We start from the raw sequence: 15,816 nt of genomic DNA on the forward strand, positions 1-15,816 counted from the left end.
GTGGTGTGTGAATTCTTGACATAGTTGTTGCTGGAAATAGCTGCTTTTTTAAGGTAGGTACTTGCATAATGCATAATGAACCGCACGGAGCAACACGTTGCTTTGCCAGACACGGTTATTTAACTTGGCCCTGTAAACGACAGGCCTTTTTATGATGTGTTAGTGATTTTTACAGACATTGACGAGTGGCCAAGAGCCTTTTGCACTCAACTTGTAATATTTCATGTTTGTGTGATGATGGCCGTATAAGACGCCTGGCCCCGCAGCGAGCTACATTTCCAGAAACTCCTAAACATTTCATTAAAACTATATACAGTATATTGTTATATTGTATGATGCACACAAGCAATCAGTTGTTTAAAGGACATATTCAACTTTTTCCATTTATTTTGTGTTTTTGGGGCTCCCATATGTGTTTTATATCCCCACAAATAACCAATTTTGAACAATTAGTCTTTCATATCATATAGGTGCTTTAATGGAAATTGCTCAGGAACAGCTCAACTGTCTTCAGTTTGCATTTCCACTTTGTTTACAATCTCCACCATTGTTGATTTTCCAAGCTGGCATGGAATGGAAACATGCCTGGTTTTATCTAGCATCAGTATTATAATGACTCAAATAATAAATAATCTGCATATCAGCACCCCCACCACCTCAGGACATTGTGGTACTGCAGCTAAAACTCCTTTCAAAGTCCCGAAAGAAATAACAAGGACTGGTTGTATCAGAGTGGTGATTGAGGCTCAAACAATTAGAAATAACTTTGAGGGACATTGACAATATGATACAGTTTTAAAATGCATGTTATTTGCGCTTTAACTCTATCTCTACGGCTAGTTGTTAGCATAAACCCCAGTTCCCAGTGCCAGCATACGTGTTCACTTTAAAAAGTCGGAGTTTTCCCGCCCCCAACACCACACACTATCGCTACACACACTTGTATAATTGGAACACGCACACACTCTAACTTTCGTCAGAAGCTTTTACATGGCGGCAGCGTCGCGGTAACCTGACTCCGCCAGATGGGGCAGCAGAGAGTACACTGGGTTCCCCCCCTCCTGCTCCCATTTGGGAACTCTCAGGCAGACTCGATGCTCCGGCCACCAAACCGCCATGGCCAATCAGCAGCAGCTAGAGGCGGGATCAAGGCATGCCTTGGCAGCACTGTGTATGTGGATGGCAGAAAATCCACCCAGGACAGCGATCCCAGAATCCGATTTATGGAGGCTTGAAAATCGTCCTTTCAACTGCTTTGCACTGTGAATATATTTTCAATCCCATAGTTGGAACGGTGGCACGTTGCTATAGGAACCGGACCCATGTTAAAAGCTTCCGTAGGACTAAACCATTATATAGACGGAGTATACGTTGGGGTACGTATATATACAGACCTGGAATATGACACCACCTATAGCGTCGACATCCGTATAAGGACTTGGGAAAAAAATATTTAAGCACGTCTCAAGGTCTTTAAATTGTTCCTGTCTGTGGCAGTTATGTGAGAGGTGAGAGTTCCACGAACCATGTTCAACCCAGATTCGGCTCAAACAAGGGATTCAATTAATTTCGCTCCTATGCCACTAAAATGTGGAACGCCCTACCAACAGAATCCCTAGACTCCTTCAAAACCGCTTTCAAAGAGCACTTACGGGCGGATTCGAAGAGCACTTACGGGCGAATTCGAAACTGGCCTCTGTAAAAAAGTTAACGTCCTCCGCCCTCCCCCCCTTTTTCCATACTGTACACATTTATATATAATGATTTATTTTCTCTTTTTTTCATAGAAATGTCTATTTGTACGTCTTTAAAATGTTCTGATGAATTGAAAATGGAGGACCCTGATGCAAACAAGTCTTTTTCAGTTTTTGTATTGACCTGTACTTTTGTTGAAATGTAGGCTACCCATTCTACATACTGTGAATTCAAAATTTCAATCAATCAATCAATCAATCAATCAATCCTTATTCAATCAGGCAGATCTAGTTGACTGACTTAATGTAGTAATTTTCCTGAATATGGTGCCAGACTGAATGTTAGCAGTCCAAAACAGAGAAACAAGTCATTTCAAGGCACGTCAGATCTCACAGATGTGACTGACCCTCAAATGAAGTGGGGTTTTGGAAATTGGCTTGTCTCATTTGAAATTGTTTCTTTGGTTCTCCGGGAGCTCTTATTATAAGATGAAGAACCCACTCACTGCTTTATTATTTGTTTATAATTTCCCCCCCGTGCTTAGCTGTGTGGAATGTGTATATTTTGCATCCCGGCAGCTCATTTAGTTTCCGTATGTTTCTGGGCTCCGTACCCTGGGGACTCTCTGAGGAGCTGAGGAGGAATTTAAATTTGGTTTTAAATGTTCAGTAGTTGTTACCACATGGGGGACTTTTGTTTGTTTGGGTAGTGATGCGCCCGTGGAGTACTTCTACCCCTCATCCATCATTCCTTTGCTTTAAGTAGTAAATCTTCATCCTTAAGACCATATTAAATTCCTCTCTCAGTCTCAGCCTAGCGGACAGCTTGCTGGACCCCATTTTCGACTGGTAGTTATCTCGTAATGGGATATGATTTGTAGAAAATTTGTACTAATTTCTCTACCGTTGAACCCTTGCTCCCTGTCTCTCCATCGCTCCCTCCCTCCCTTGCTCCCTCCCTCCCCCCCTCCCTCTCTCCCTCTATCCTTTCCTGCAGACATTGATGAGTGCCAGGTTCACAATGGAGGCTGCCAACACAGATGTGTTAACACCAGGGGCTCCTACCACTGCGAATGCAACCCTGGTTCTCGTCTACACGTGGATGGAAGAACCTGCCTTGGTGAGTATAATGACACACAGACAACATTGAGGGCTGGGGCTGTGTTGTACAAGTTAAGTTACCCTCTCCTCCATGCCAGTGAGCAAATGACTTCTTGTAAATTAAGTAATGCAGATGTTTAACAATAATTCAACTCTTGAGAGCGTCAAATGAAACCAAATATAAGGGTCCATTTGGTTTCATTGTACGCTCTTAAGAGTTAAAGATCTAATAAGGGTCCATTTGGTTACCAACTCTCTCATCATTTAGCTGGGGACCACATGGAACCGCCACCCAAGGACCACTGGTGGTCCCCGGACCACTGACTCGGGATATTTAGACCTCAGCTCAGCCATGATGATGCTGTCAGTGCGGTATTTGACATCTCAAGTAATGGCTCATTCCCGAATCCCATAGTATATGCGTGTGTGCGTGCGTGCGTGCGTGCGTGCGTGCGTGCGTGCGTGCGTGCGTGCGTGCGTGCGTGCGTGCGTGCGTGCGTGCGTGCGTGCGTGCGTGCGTGCGTGCGTGCGTGCGTGCGTGCGTGCGTGTGTGCGTACGTGAGTGAGTGAGTGAGTGAGTGAGTGCGTGCGTGCGTGCGTGCGTGCGTGCGTGCGTGCGTGAGTGAGTGAGTGAGTGAGTGAGTGAGTGCGTGCGTGCGTGCGTGCGTGCGTGGGTGGGTGGGTGGGTGGGTGAGTGAGTGAGTGAGTGAGTGAGTGAGTGAGTGAGTGAGTGAGTGAGTGAGTGAGTGAGTGAGTGAGTGAGTGAGTGAGTGAGTGAGTGAGTGAGTGAGTGAGTGAGTGAGTGAGTGAGTGAGTGAGTGAGTGAGTGCGTGCGTGCGTGCCTTGCGTGCCTTGCGTGAGTGGTGCGTGCGTGCGTGCGATCCTCTTGGTCTTGACCAATGGAGTGTTTACGCAGAACCTGCACCTTGTTTCTATCACGCCAGAAGCATTAGCTCTGCACGGCCTTAACTCATTTAGACCTGAGGACGCGTCTGTGTCACCTTATAGACATTAACCTCTTTAAACATTATTTTAAACTTCATCTGTTGAAACATAGCAGATCTACAAGAGTGTCGCGCTATGAGCTTATATCTTGTAGCAGCTTGTAGATCTGCTATTGTATAGCTATTGGGGGTCCTTGGAACAACATTTTTTCAGATGGGGGTCGGTGGCCAATTACATAATAATTTGAACCACTGACATAGAAACATACGTTTTTCAGAAAACTATCATGATTTAGAAATCATGTCTCAAGTCTCAATGGGTTAAAGCTTTTAAAAAAAATTAGCTGATGGAGCACGAGTTGTAAACTCAATATCAGCTCTGCACTGCCAGGAATGTATACAGAGTGTCCTCTCACACGTTTAGGATGGAAAATGTAAATGTACGCTGCTTTTCTTGGCTTTGGCTTTTCTTGGGATGGCTTTTTGCCGTCAGAGGGAAAGTGGATGCAATTGATGGAGATAGATAGTGTCGCTGAGCGCCTTTGTGTGTGGTGGCAGTTTAGGGAAGAGATGATTGATTGTGCTAATAATCAAAGTGGCCGTGTGACATGTGTCTGTTGCTTATCAGTAAGGTGGGTGGCGGTCTGGAGATGGAATGGACTGGGAAAAAAATTGCGTAGCAAACAAAAAAAGAAAAGTGTATCCAAACAGCTGATATTAATTTTATAGATTGAGTCTTAAAATGTTTTGATTTGATTACACATGCAGTGTTAATTTAACTATGAGATATCACATTGCTCAAGATCTGAGTGAAAAAAACATTACACTATTTTTATAATTTCAAGATGCTGCCTCTCTAGACATCTTGCGAAATCTCTTCACAGATTTTTTTTTCACGAACTACACCAGTAAATACATTGTGTGTGCCACCATTTTTTTACACCCTAAAACATGATCATCAGGTATTATTATAATATAAGGAGGAATAACCTTTTCCAAAAAGTGTACAGTATTTGTTAAAATCATGCTTTTATGTGGACACACCCACCAGTTAATTACGTATGCCTGGTTTGCCTGGTGGGTGGTGATGGGTGGTGATCATAGACTGTAAAAAATATGGACAAAGCGTTCCCCGGGTCTAACATGAACGTAAAATGAAGCCTGTAATAATATGCTAATTCCTGATGTAAGTCGCCATCTTTGGTACCAGCTGGCCATTGGCTGGCTCCGTTTTGTATACCAGCTGGTCATTGGCTGCCCAGACAACGAGGCGGGACTTCCCCCCTTCTTCTCCGTTGGTTTTTATTTTGACTCGAGTGGGAGGGGAATCCCGATCATAGACTGTAATGGTAGCCACGCCCCTCAGAACATACGCGATGGTTTTTTTTCTTTATGGTCATTTTTTTAATTAATGGGACCATAATTTTCCAAAAAGAATATTATGACATTAGAAATGAGACTTTAAACTAGTGACTGGAAGAAGAAAGTATTCATGACCATGTTTATTAAGGTAATACAGTCTAGGTGAAGTTGGGCCAAAATACATGGGCCTCTATGGAGCTATGGGGCTTTTTGGGTCCGGTCCAGCGCCACAACAGGCCATTATATGAACTACCGATTTCAAATGAGGCTTCACGAAATATCTGGCTGACTGCCCCCCTGGTGGTGATCCACCTGAACTGAAGACACACCCACAGCTGTAGTTGTATGATAAAGGGGGAGGGGTTAGGGTAGGGGCTGATAGTGTGATGTCACTATATTACTGTTTATTTCATTGGCCCGTTTGACTGTCAAGGGTTCATCCTCCAGGAAGAAACCCTAAATACAAAGTTAATAGAGCGTCGCAGTCCCCCCCCCTTTCAGAACGACGGCGTAACCGTCTTTAAGTAAATACTTAAAGAAAATCCTATGGGAGAAATGCATTGCATTTCATTTCCTGGACCACTCGTCGTTCTGAAAAGGGGAGGGACTGCGACGCTCTATACACCATTGCACATAAAAACGACTACAGGATGTCTAATAGACACACATGGAAAACTGAAAAAATACAAAAATGTGACTAAATTTGGGTTTTTCATGTCATATGAAAGCAGTGAATCATAGCTTCAAATTGACATATTGGTTGTTCAGTTTGACCCACCAGTTTTGGAGATATGGCTTATAGAGTAATTAATGTCTTGCTGAAAACAGCAAGTTGAGAAAACAGGCAAAGGTTCACTTCTGTGGACTCTTAACATTACACCTAGCTACATCTTTAAGCATTTTTGTACATGTCGATTTCTGCGCTGATACTTATTTCAGACATGCTCTAGTATGCGAAGAGTCTGCCTGTGCTATTAACTCATTTAAAAAAATTAAGTTTTTCTCCTCTGGTGAAAAGCTGGAATTTGCGTGATGGCAGGCTCTCAGTCAAATCTGGTCACAAATTGTGGCACTCCCTCTTTCAATGTAAAATGCCGTGGCATCCCTGTGCACCTGCCGAGGCAATGTCGATGTCAAATAAATGAATGACATGGACATTGCCCAGACGCACGGACGCAGACATTGCCCCAGACCCACGGACGCAGACATTGCCCCAGACCCACGGACGCAGACATTGCCCCAGACCCACGGACGCAGACATTGCCCCAGACACACGGACGCAGACATTGCCCCAGACCCACGGACGCAGACATTGCCCCAGACCCACGGACGCAGACATTGCCCCAGGCCCACGGACGCAGACATTGCCCCAGACCCACGGACGCAGACATTGCCCCAGACACACGGACGCAGACATTGCCCCAGACCCACGGACGCAGACATTGCCCCAGACCCACGGACGCAGACATTGCCCCAGACCCACGGACGCAGACATTGCCCCAGACCCACGGACGCAGACATTGCCCCAGACGCACGGACGCAGACATTTGGGGGACATACCAGTAAGACGCCTTAAGGCGACAGGCGACCGATGGGCTGACACACTTGGTGCAATAATAAGCTAATGTGAAAAGGGTTTCTTCTTATACGCCTTGGATGGCAATTGGATGATTAGGAGGCATTTTGGTGCAAAAATATGTTTTGCAAAAATCCACCTGTTGTTGGCGCTATAACAGGCCAATGTGAAAAGGGTGGGATATATTCCTCAGCCTAGTAGGAAAGTCTGTGAATGATTGTTGCGGCGGTTTAAAGGCCGCTGCGAGGAGCTAAACATGAGAGTAAATAGACGCTTGTATGACGCGCACGCAATGAATCCAGGTCCATTCCAGTTGTAAGTTTCACCATTTATTCAGTCACCACACGTATTGAGTCACAACAGTTCCCAGGCTTTTAGCTATAACTGAACGTGGTTGTTAAGGTGATAAAAGGTGCGTTTGATACGGTCAACAGAAATGTCTTCTCCCACGCTCACCTCCTCTCTCTGTCCAACTTCCCTCACCCAAGTGACAGGTAACGCCATGAAACTAGAGTGGCAGCGCCCCAGCCCCGGTGACACGCCCACTACATGTGCAGTGCCCATTAAAGTGACATACCTTACGTCAATCATAATAGCACATTAGAATGCAAACACATTACGGCTCCTACAGATGTAACGTAAATTGCACGCTGCGTTCATGATTTGAGGCTTTTTGTTCCAAACTTTGCAAGCCAATATTAGCCAATTAGGATGGAATATGAAATATCTGACAGATCCATCTTGAACACATGACTATAGAGATACTGTGTAACGATTTGCAGGATTTTTGGACAATATCCAAAAATGAGTTTTACAAAAGTCGGCCTCCTGGTGGCGTGTGCGTGCAAAATTTGGAATCGACGGGTTAACGGTGCCAGAACGTTGTTGCCTTCGGTCGCAACAATACGGACAAAAGCTCTTCTAGGCGGCTCACTCGCCAAGGCCGATCCCTACTGATCCTTTCTAAGAGCTCACAATGTGTCTTCACTGTCTTGGCCGCTACGCATTGTGAACCTGTAAGATGTATTGCTATTTTTGGTCCGTATAACACCATCATACGACGGAGCATAAACATTAAGCATAAGGCACATAAAATGTTTCATAGCACAGCTGAAGGCCAAGCTGTCTAGATTGGTTTGGCTGTATGAAATGTGTATGTCTGTACCTAAATAAAAAAAAAATGAAAAAAGGAGCTGTCACAGAAAACAGCGCTGTACGTGCATGACGCCATGAAACAGAACCATCCACCGCTGGCCATAAACGCAGCGTGAGCACAGGCAGGACATGTCGGGTGAAATTAAGGTGAAATTCATGGAGTGTAAAAGTTCAATGGTAGTTTATCTGCAGTATGCAGTAACAGAATGACTCAAATGTTCCTCAACATTGCTCTTGTAAAGCACCTTTGTATACTTCTGGGGCGAAGTATAAAGATCACTATAGACATTTTGGCCACAGGAGACATTCATCAAGTAAAGATATTCTTTATCTGTTACTTTGTTTGTTCCGGAACCCAGCCTATTGGGGTATGTATACTGTAGATCCATCCATCCATCCATCTTCAACCGCTTATCCGTAGTCGGGTCGCGGGGGCAACAGCTCCAGCACCAGAGTGTTCCAGACTTCCCTCTCCAGAGCAACATTAGTGACTTCCTCCTGGGGGATCCCGAGGCGTTCCAAGGCCAGTGAGTCGATGTGTTTCCTCCAAATGCGCCTTGGTCTGCCACACGGTCTCCTCCCAGTGGGACGTGCCTCGAGGACCTCCCTAGGGAGACGCACGAGAGGCATCCTGACCAGATACCCGAACCACCTAAGCTGGCTCCTTTCCAGGCGAAGGAGCAGCGGCTCTACTCCGAACTTCTCACCCTATCTCTATACTGTAGATGTGCGTGTCTTTTTTGGCTGTTTTTCAGCCTCCTCTGCCACCACAGTGGACATTATCGTCACACTTGTTGTCATAACCCCACAAGCAGCCAGTTTATTCACTGTGGGAACGACGCCATCACATTGGGCTCCCGCATAGAGTGAGTGACCACTGAACACCTCGGTGTGATTTGCGTAACTTAAAGATCGGACAGGAAGCCCACGCCGGTAATCTGGAATCCATTCCAAAGTATGTCTTTGTTTTTTGAGTTTTCTTTTTTTTGCATTGCACACCAGGCCGCAAAGACCTCATACATTGCTAGAGATAGAGCCTCACAGTGCATACCAGTACCTCCTTGCAATGCGTATCAATCATCGTTGGAGGCACGGAGCAGAAAAAGCAGAGCAGATGTCCACAGATATCAATTCAACATCTCAGTCATGTTGGCCTTCCTTCCCCGGCTTCAGATCTGTCAGGATCACATCACATGCACAGAACGTGTGGACGCATAATGTTTGAGCTGGAGGAAGGGTCACACATGCTTGATAGAGTTTGACTCAACAGCCAGTTTTATACTTTGTTGTACGGCCATGTCGCTCACCAAAAGAAATATAACGATTCATTGCATTCTTCCATTAAAAATCTGTTATTTTTCATACAACAAAGCAGGCGGCATTGGCTCGGGAGGTAGAGCATCCGCTTGGGATGAATCGGAAGGTTTTCGGTTCAAATCCCCAGCTCGCTCCGCATGAGTTAACTTTGACGTGTCCTTGAGCAAGACACTGAACCCCTAAGGCTTCGTACACACATAAAGAACGAATGTTCTGTGCTCTGCCTGTGTTTCATGGCCGCCCCAATGCTTTTCCAATGGAAGTCACGTGGTTTGACCAAACACTTGTGTTTGATTCGGGGTTAGGGGGGCAATCAAACACGTAAGACACACGCAAGACACACTTGTGTCCTGTGTCTTCTGTGTGTCATGGCCGCCTCAATGCATTTCCAATGGGAGTCACATGGTTTCATGACACAACCTTGTTGGGGCAGAAGACAGCCATGCAACAAGGTTGTGTCTTCCAACCATGTGACTCCCATTGGAAATGCATTGAGGCGGCCATGACACACTGAAGACACAGGACACAAGTGTGTCTTGCGTGTGTCTTACGTGTGAGTGAGGCCTAACTGCTCCTGATATGCATGTTGATGCCTTGCATGGTTTCCTGCACTGTTGGTGTGATTGTAATGCACATTGTATAAAAGCACTTTAGATTAAGCATGTAAATGCACCACTTGGAAATTATACATTTCCTTACACGTAAACAAGAACAAGTATAGCCGGGCTGGCTGTTGTGGGTTTCAATTGAGGTGTTGATTTTGTCGACTAAAACTAAGACGAAAAATGTTCGTCGACTACCTTTTTTCACTGACAGAAACAAAATGGAAACTAAATGAAAACTAAGATATGATGACTAAAACGAAGACTAAATATATCGTACAATTTTGACTAAAATGTTAGGAAGGGACTAGTGGACAAGATATCCAGTATAAGTAAAAGTCATTTTAAACTTTGTTGCATGCTGAAAATAGTCCGATCTACAAGATCAGCTATTTTCTTTTCTTTCTTTTTTTTTATTGTAGATCAGCTATTTTCAGCAAGTGTAAAATCAGGCATCAAGGCCCACCAAAATACATTTTATATAACACTTAACTAACACTAAAACATTCCAGGTGATTAAAAGGTGACTAAAACCAAATGAAAACTATTCAAGAGACTATGACTAAAACACAAATCAAAATGTGCGGTCAAAAACAAAACTGCTACAGAGGCCTCTCTCTCTCTCGGCTGGGTCTCGACTCTCGACTCGTCTGTGTGATTGCTGCCATGATGGAACTTTAATGGCGCAGAGGAGCGTAGCAATCCGCTGAGGTCTTTAGCGCAGTGTTTGTCTTAGCACTATCAATTCTCAGGTCACGTCCTCCCTGGGAAAGTATAATCTCCAGAATCTTGAATGCTGTTGCCATGTCACAATAACTCCAGACAAAAATGTGGAAATAGATTTGTTGTTGTTTTTTCCTCTGCAAAAAAAAATACATGAATGATTCATTTATTTTATCATTCTTTGACAGTTAACTCTTGTGCTGCTGCCAGTCTGTTCTCTACAGATTGGTCTGTGTGTTCTACTGTATCTGTAATGTATAGCTGTCCACTCCTGTGCCATCAGCAACGGTCTGTGTGTTGTTCTACTGTATCTGTACTGTATAGCTGTCCACTCCTGTGCCATCAGCAACGGAGGCTGTGAGCATTACTGCGTACAGCAGTCGCCTGCTCACTTCCGCTGCCGCTGCAAGTCAAATTACATCCTGGAGGAGGACGGCAAGCACTGCAGATGTGAGTATTTTATTCATCCACACACACACACACACACACACACACACACACACACACACACACACACACTCACGGTACAATGACATGCCATGTGTAAAAGAAGTGCACGGGTGCAGCAGCACAACGTTGGCGAAACGGAAATAATGAACCACCTGATGAATGACTCGAGAAAAGCGAGAATGCTGCATTTCGATCTGTCAGAGCAGAGATCTTTCACTGAAGGTGTGATTTTGGAGGAAGAGGAGGAGGAAGAGGAGGAGGCATGGCAACGTAAAAAAACGCCATCTGCCAGCTGTAATGATCTTACAGGATGTCTCCAGTGGAACGGGATTAACCGTCATTCAGGGATGAGACATTACTTCGGTATATGAATCTTTTCCTGTTTCTCCCCCCAAATTGCTCACTTGATGTCCTAGTCTCCTTTGATCTCTGTCCTCTTCCGTGGCCTCGGCCGTGTGGTGCCGGGGCCCCGTTCTCATGGGGAGAGGGAAGATCATGATTATTTAAGAAACAAAACTGTCTTTTTGGATGCTTTTTGACAATTGTAATTGTTGGCCCACGTCACGCAGCGTCCTCTAATTGTTGCAGGACTGAATGTTCTCATCCCAGAGTGCATATGCTGCATGGAGAGTGTCCAGGCCGGTGTAGAGGGATGGATGGATTGGGGTCTTAGCTAGGTATAGTGGGGCTCGTGGCAGGGGGGGATTTAGCGTTCGTTCACCATATGCTCTGCATTAAGTTCTCTCCTACCGCGATAGATCTGTTCCACATTATGTTTGATATTGTTTTAAAAAATGGATATTGTCTTTCATCCCCACAGTGCAGAACCCGTGCAAGGACAGGAACGGAGGCTGCATGCACGAGTGCCGCATGGACGGCGGCAACAAGTTCTGCGACTGTAAGCCAGGGTTCGTCCTGACGGAGGACGACGCCACTTGTGAGGGTAAGAAAAGATGCAGTGTTGTTTTCGTCGACTAAAACCAAGACGAAAGATGTTCGCCGACCACCTTTTTTCACTGACGAAAACTAAATGGAAACTATATGAAAACTAAGCTATGGTGACTAAAACTAAGACTAAATATAGCCTACTGACAATTTAGTTAACAAATTAAAACTAGACTAAAATGTTAGGAAGGGAATAGTATAAAAGAGATCCATACAAGTCATTTTACAATTGATCTACAAGCTCACAACGTGTCGTGCTGCAGGCTTGTAGATCAGCTATTTCAGCAAGTGAAAAAAAAACAGTCATTACGACGGCATCAAGGCCCGACAAAATACATTTTATCCCCTTTCTTCAATCGTACCAACTCAAACACGAAGGGCGTCTTCGTGGTTCACTATGAACAAATGAGCGGACAATAATATTGCCATGAAACACATAAAGTAGCCCCGAATGGCCATAACAGGTCTGTAACTCTCAGGGTCCTTGCAAAAAAAAAACTTTTGAGAACCACTAGTTGCGAACGCAGTGAGCCACTTACTATGACAGCAGGGGCTGAGTGTCTGTGTGTCACGCTGTGTGTGTGTGTCACGCTGTTACACCACCGGCCCGCCACCAGAGGGCGCAGCTGTGGCACGCACGCACGCACGCACACACACACACACACACACACACACACACACACACACACACAGGGCGCAGCTGTAGCACACACACACACACAACCACACACACACGAGCTGCGTTCGCTTCACGCGTTTGCGCGTCTTACTTGTACTAATTAGACTCATAGGGCTCGATTTTCGTCACCACCGGTACCTGCAAATGCGGCCCGCAAGTCAGCCGCTGCCCAATAATCACGAGTACTGGAGCTTTCTCTGTCCCTTAATGGTATTTTGGTCCAGCGTCACCCGCTGTCTATTTTGCCGACACCAGTGTTTGTGCCTAGAGGTGTGGTCATGGGTGTGTTGGCACACTTTCCCCTAAATTGCTATTTTGGTCACACACATTTGGGAAGGCGCATAGTGGAGTTTAAAAGCACCCATAAGCCGTACGTACCAAATTAGTTTGGTATAGAGTGGCGCCCAGCACAAGTGCGACATCAAGGCAGCAACGCATCACTCTTCCATGGGCTATATAGACCATAAGGCTATGAAGCAATATAGAACTCGGCATAACGGGCAACAGATAAGGGATCTGTTAAAGGCAATGGCATGTGGCACAGTGATTGGTTTCATTATTTTAACGCCCAAACAGACAGGTAACCAAAATACCAGCTTTGTGGGGGAACACCCCTTCCCCACTGCTAAATCCCCCAAAATAGAGCCCATAATGTGCCATAGTGTCGTAGAAAATCAGTGCCATACATTCAGTAATTGGGTGTTCTGATCAAAATAGGAACATTATCTAAAAGAAATCTAAACTTTGCCACGGACAAGACCAACCCTTTGCCACGGACAAATTTTTTACGCGTTGTGACCTTTTATTGCCAAAGAGATTTGGTGCAGAGGATGAAAAAAGAGCCCTGGGGGACCCCATAAAGTCAACTAAGTATATAAACAGGTGTGAGACAGGGCTGGACTGGCCATAAGACGTACCGGGCATATTCCCGGTGGGCCGCGACCGTAGAGCGCCGCCATGAGGCCAATAGGCGGCAGACCACCAGGAAAGGTCCGTGCATGCTGCCATTCTGCCAGTGCCATCATGATAATTTCACTGTACCAAGTGACAAATAAACCCTCTACAAAGGGTTGTGTAGTTGTCTGTTGGTCATTTATGTCGTTCTGTAAAAGTGGTGGTATTTAGGGCTTGTTTGTTTGTGTGTGCCTCGACGGAGCGTGCGGTATAGTTTCTGCTATCTGTGCCCTGGTTGTGGTGGGTGAATGACCGGGCCGAATGTTTGTCCCAGTCCAGCCCTGGTGTGAGACATGAAGGGTGGTGCAGCAGGTGTGTACTGACAGTGGAGGAAGCAGCGATGGAGCACTGACTGAAGATGGCTGGATATAAGACAAGGCAAAATGTTTTGTTTAACGCTGTCCATTTTCCAGACATTGACGAGTGTGCGACGAACGAGGCCAACTGCGCCCATGGCTGCCACAACATGCTGGGGTCCTACGCCTGCGTGTGCAACACGGCCTACGAGCTGGGACACGACGGGAAACAGTGTTACCGTGAGTTCAGTGTTGATTTCGTCGACTATAAAACTAAGACGAAAAATGTTCGTCGACTACCTTTTTTCACTGTCGAAAACTCAATGGAAACTCAATGAAAACTAAGCTATGATGACTGAAACTAAGACTAAATACTATTGACAATTCCGTCAACAAATAAAAATTGAAATGTTAGGAAGGGACTAGTCATTTTACACTTGGTTGCATGCTGAAAATAGCAGATCTGATCGGCTATTTTCAGCAAGTGTAAAAACAGTCATTACGATGGCATCAACGCCCACCAAAATACATTTCAGTCGACTAAATCAACTCTAGATTTAGTCGACTAAAATCTTATGATATTTAAGCTTTGGGCTTATCAAGCCTGTTATCGAGCATAGCGGCCCATATGGCGTCACGTTTAAACGATCAAGACAAGGAGGCGATTGAGGTTAATTTCGACATAACTGTACATTAATATTTGTAATAAGTCATGTTTTTCATCGGTTCATTCAGGCCATGCAGTATAGTCTATTCTAGACTCAAACAGCTAATTTCCGATTCCCGCTCGGGACGCTGTGGGTGCTGGCGGCGTGTTTCCTCCTCCGCATCAGTGCCATACCCGAGGCGGCGTTGGCGAAAGGGCCTTTCTGTGTGGAGTTTGCATGTTCTCCCTGTGCCCCCTAGGGTAGGTACCCTCACAAAAAACATGCAGTAATCCTGGTCTCTAAACTGCCTCCCCCTGGCCAGCCGAGGCGCCTGATGGAGGGGAAAGGAACTGGTTGGAATAACGTGTTCCTTCCACGCGCTACGTCCAACCAGGGAAACTCCCCCCTGTCAGGTGTAAAGGAGCAACTTGGACACTCGGGCATGAAGGAAGCATGAGTTCAAGTCCGTTGCTTTCCCCAGGTTGGCGGAGGGTGTGTAGAGCCCAGGATCACAATAGATAATTGACACAGGGGTGAAAAATGGGTTACAAAATTGTGGGATAAAAAATATAGAAATTATATATAGTGGACATTGTCCTTTATCACTGAAGAATGCTTTTATAGAAGGACCCCTGATCAAGAAATAAATGTAATCATCCATGCTGGCACAAACATGTCGGTCTAAAAGTGTATTGATACCTGCCAAGCAGGTATCATGCTTTAGTTTTCAATGTTGCAACACTTGGATGCCTGCAAGAAGGTCAGTAGACCTTGTGTCAGTAGACCTTGTGCGGAGCTTCCCTTTATTTTTCTCAACGTTGCAACACACTATAGAATATGACATTTTAGCGGTAATATCGTATCGATATCGCAATATTTTACATAAATACCGAGATATGACTTTTTTTTTGCATCATGCAGCCTAGCATTTTCCCGGCACTCAATTCCAAATGTATAGTGTGGTAATTGTTCACGTATGTGTCCTTATAGGCTCAAAAATGTTATCGAAACATTCCGTCACGAATATACATTATACACATCCGTCTTATCTTATCCGCCGCTGCGTGACAGGAATTGAGATGGAGATAGTGAACAGCTGTGAGGACAACAATGGCGGCTGTTCCCATCACTGCCAGCATTCCACCAACGGGCCGGTCTGCTCGTGTAACCAGGGCTACCGACTCCACGATGACCTCAAGACGTGTGCCGGTGAGCTCAATTAATAACCCATTCTGGGCGGGGAGCCCCTTTTGGTGTTTTTAGCATTTAGACAATTGTAGAATCGTCCTCAGGTCTAAATGGTATTAGAGTCACGAGATTCATACTATAATATACTATCATACTATAATACTGTCGTCTAGTGTAGTTTAT

General features: G+C 45.2%; 1 protein-coding gene across 1 annotated transcript in view; it reads left to right on the forward strand.

Annotated features, from left to right (window-relative positions):
* Positions 1 to 15,816, forward strand: part of megf6b (multiple EGF-like-domains 6b) — a gene marked incomplete at its 5' end in the record, with an annotated part of 164,035 nt that overhangs the window by 99,524 nt on the left and 48,695 nt on the right. The window contains 5 exons of the mRNA XM_083771715.1: positions 2,692 to 2,814; positions 10,799 to 10,924; positions 11,745 to 11,867; positions 13,916 to 14,038; positions 15,517 to 15,654. Coding sequence (XP_083627841.1) covers positions 2,692 to 2,814; positions 10,799 to 10,924; positions 11,745 to 11,867; positions 13,916 to 14,038; positions 15,517 to 15,654 — 633 coding nt within the window. The remainder of the gene's footprint in view (positions 1 to 2,691; positions 2,815 to 10,798; positions 10,925 to 11,744; positions 11,868 to 13,915; positions 14,039 to 15,516; positions 15,655 to 15,816) is intronic.

Source organism: Protomyctophum parallelum (genome assembly GCF_964188405.1).
Source record: "Protomyctophum parallelum genome assembly, chromosome: 8".
Classification (NCBI taxonomy): Eukaryota; Metazoa; Chordata; class Actinopteri; order Myctophiformes; family Myctophidae; genus Protomyctophum; species Protomyctophum parallelum.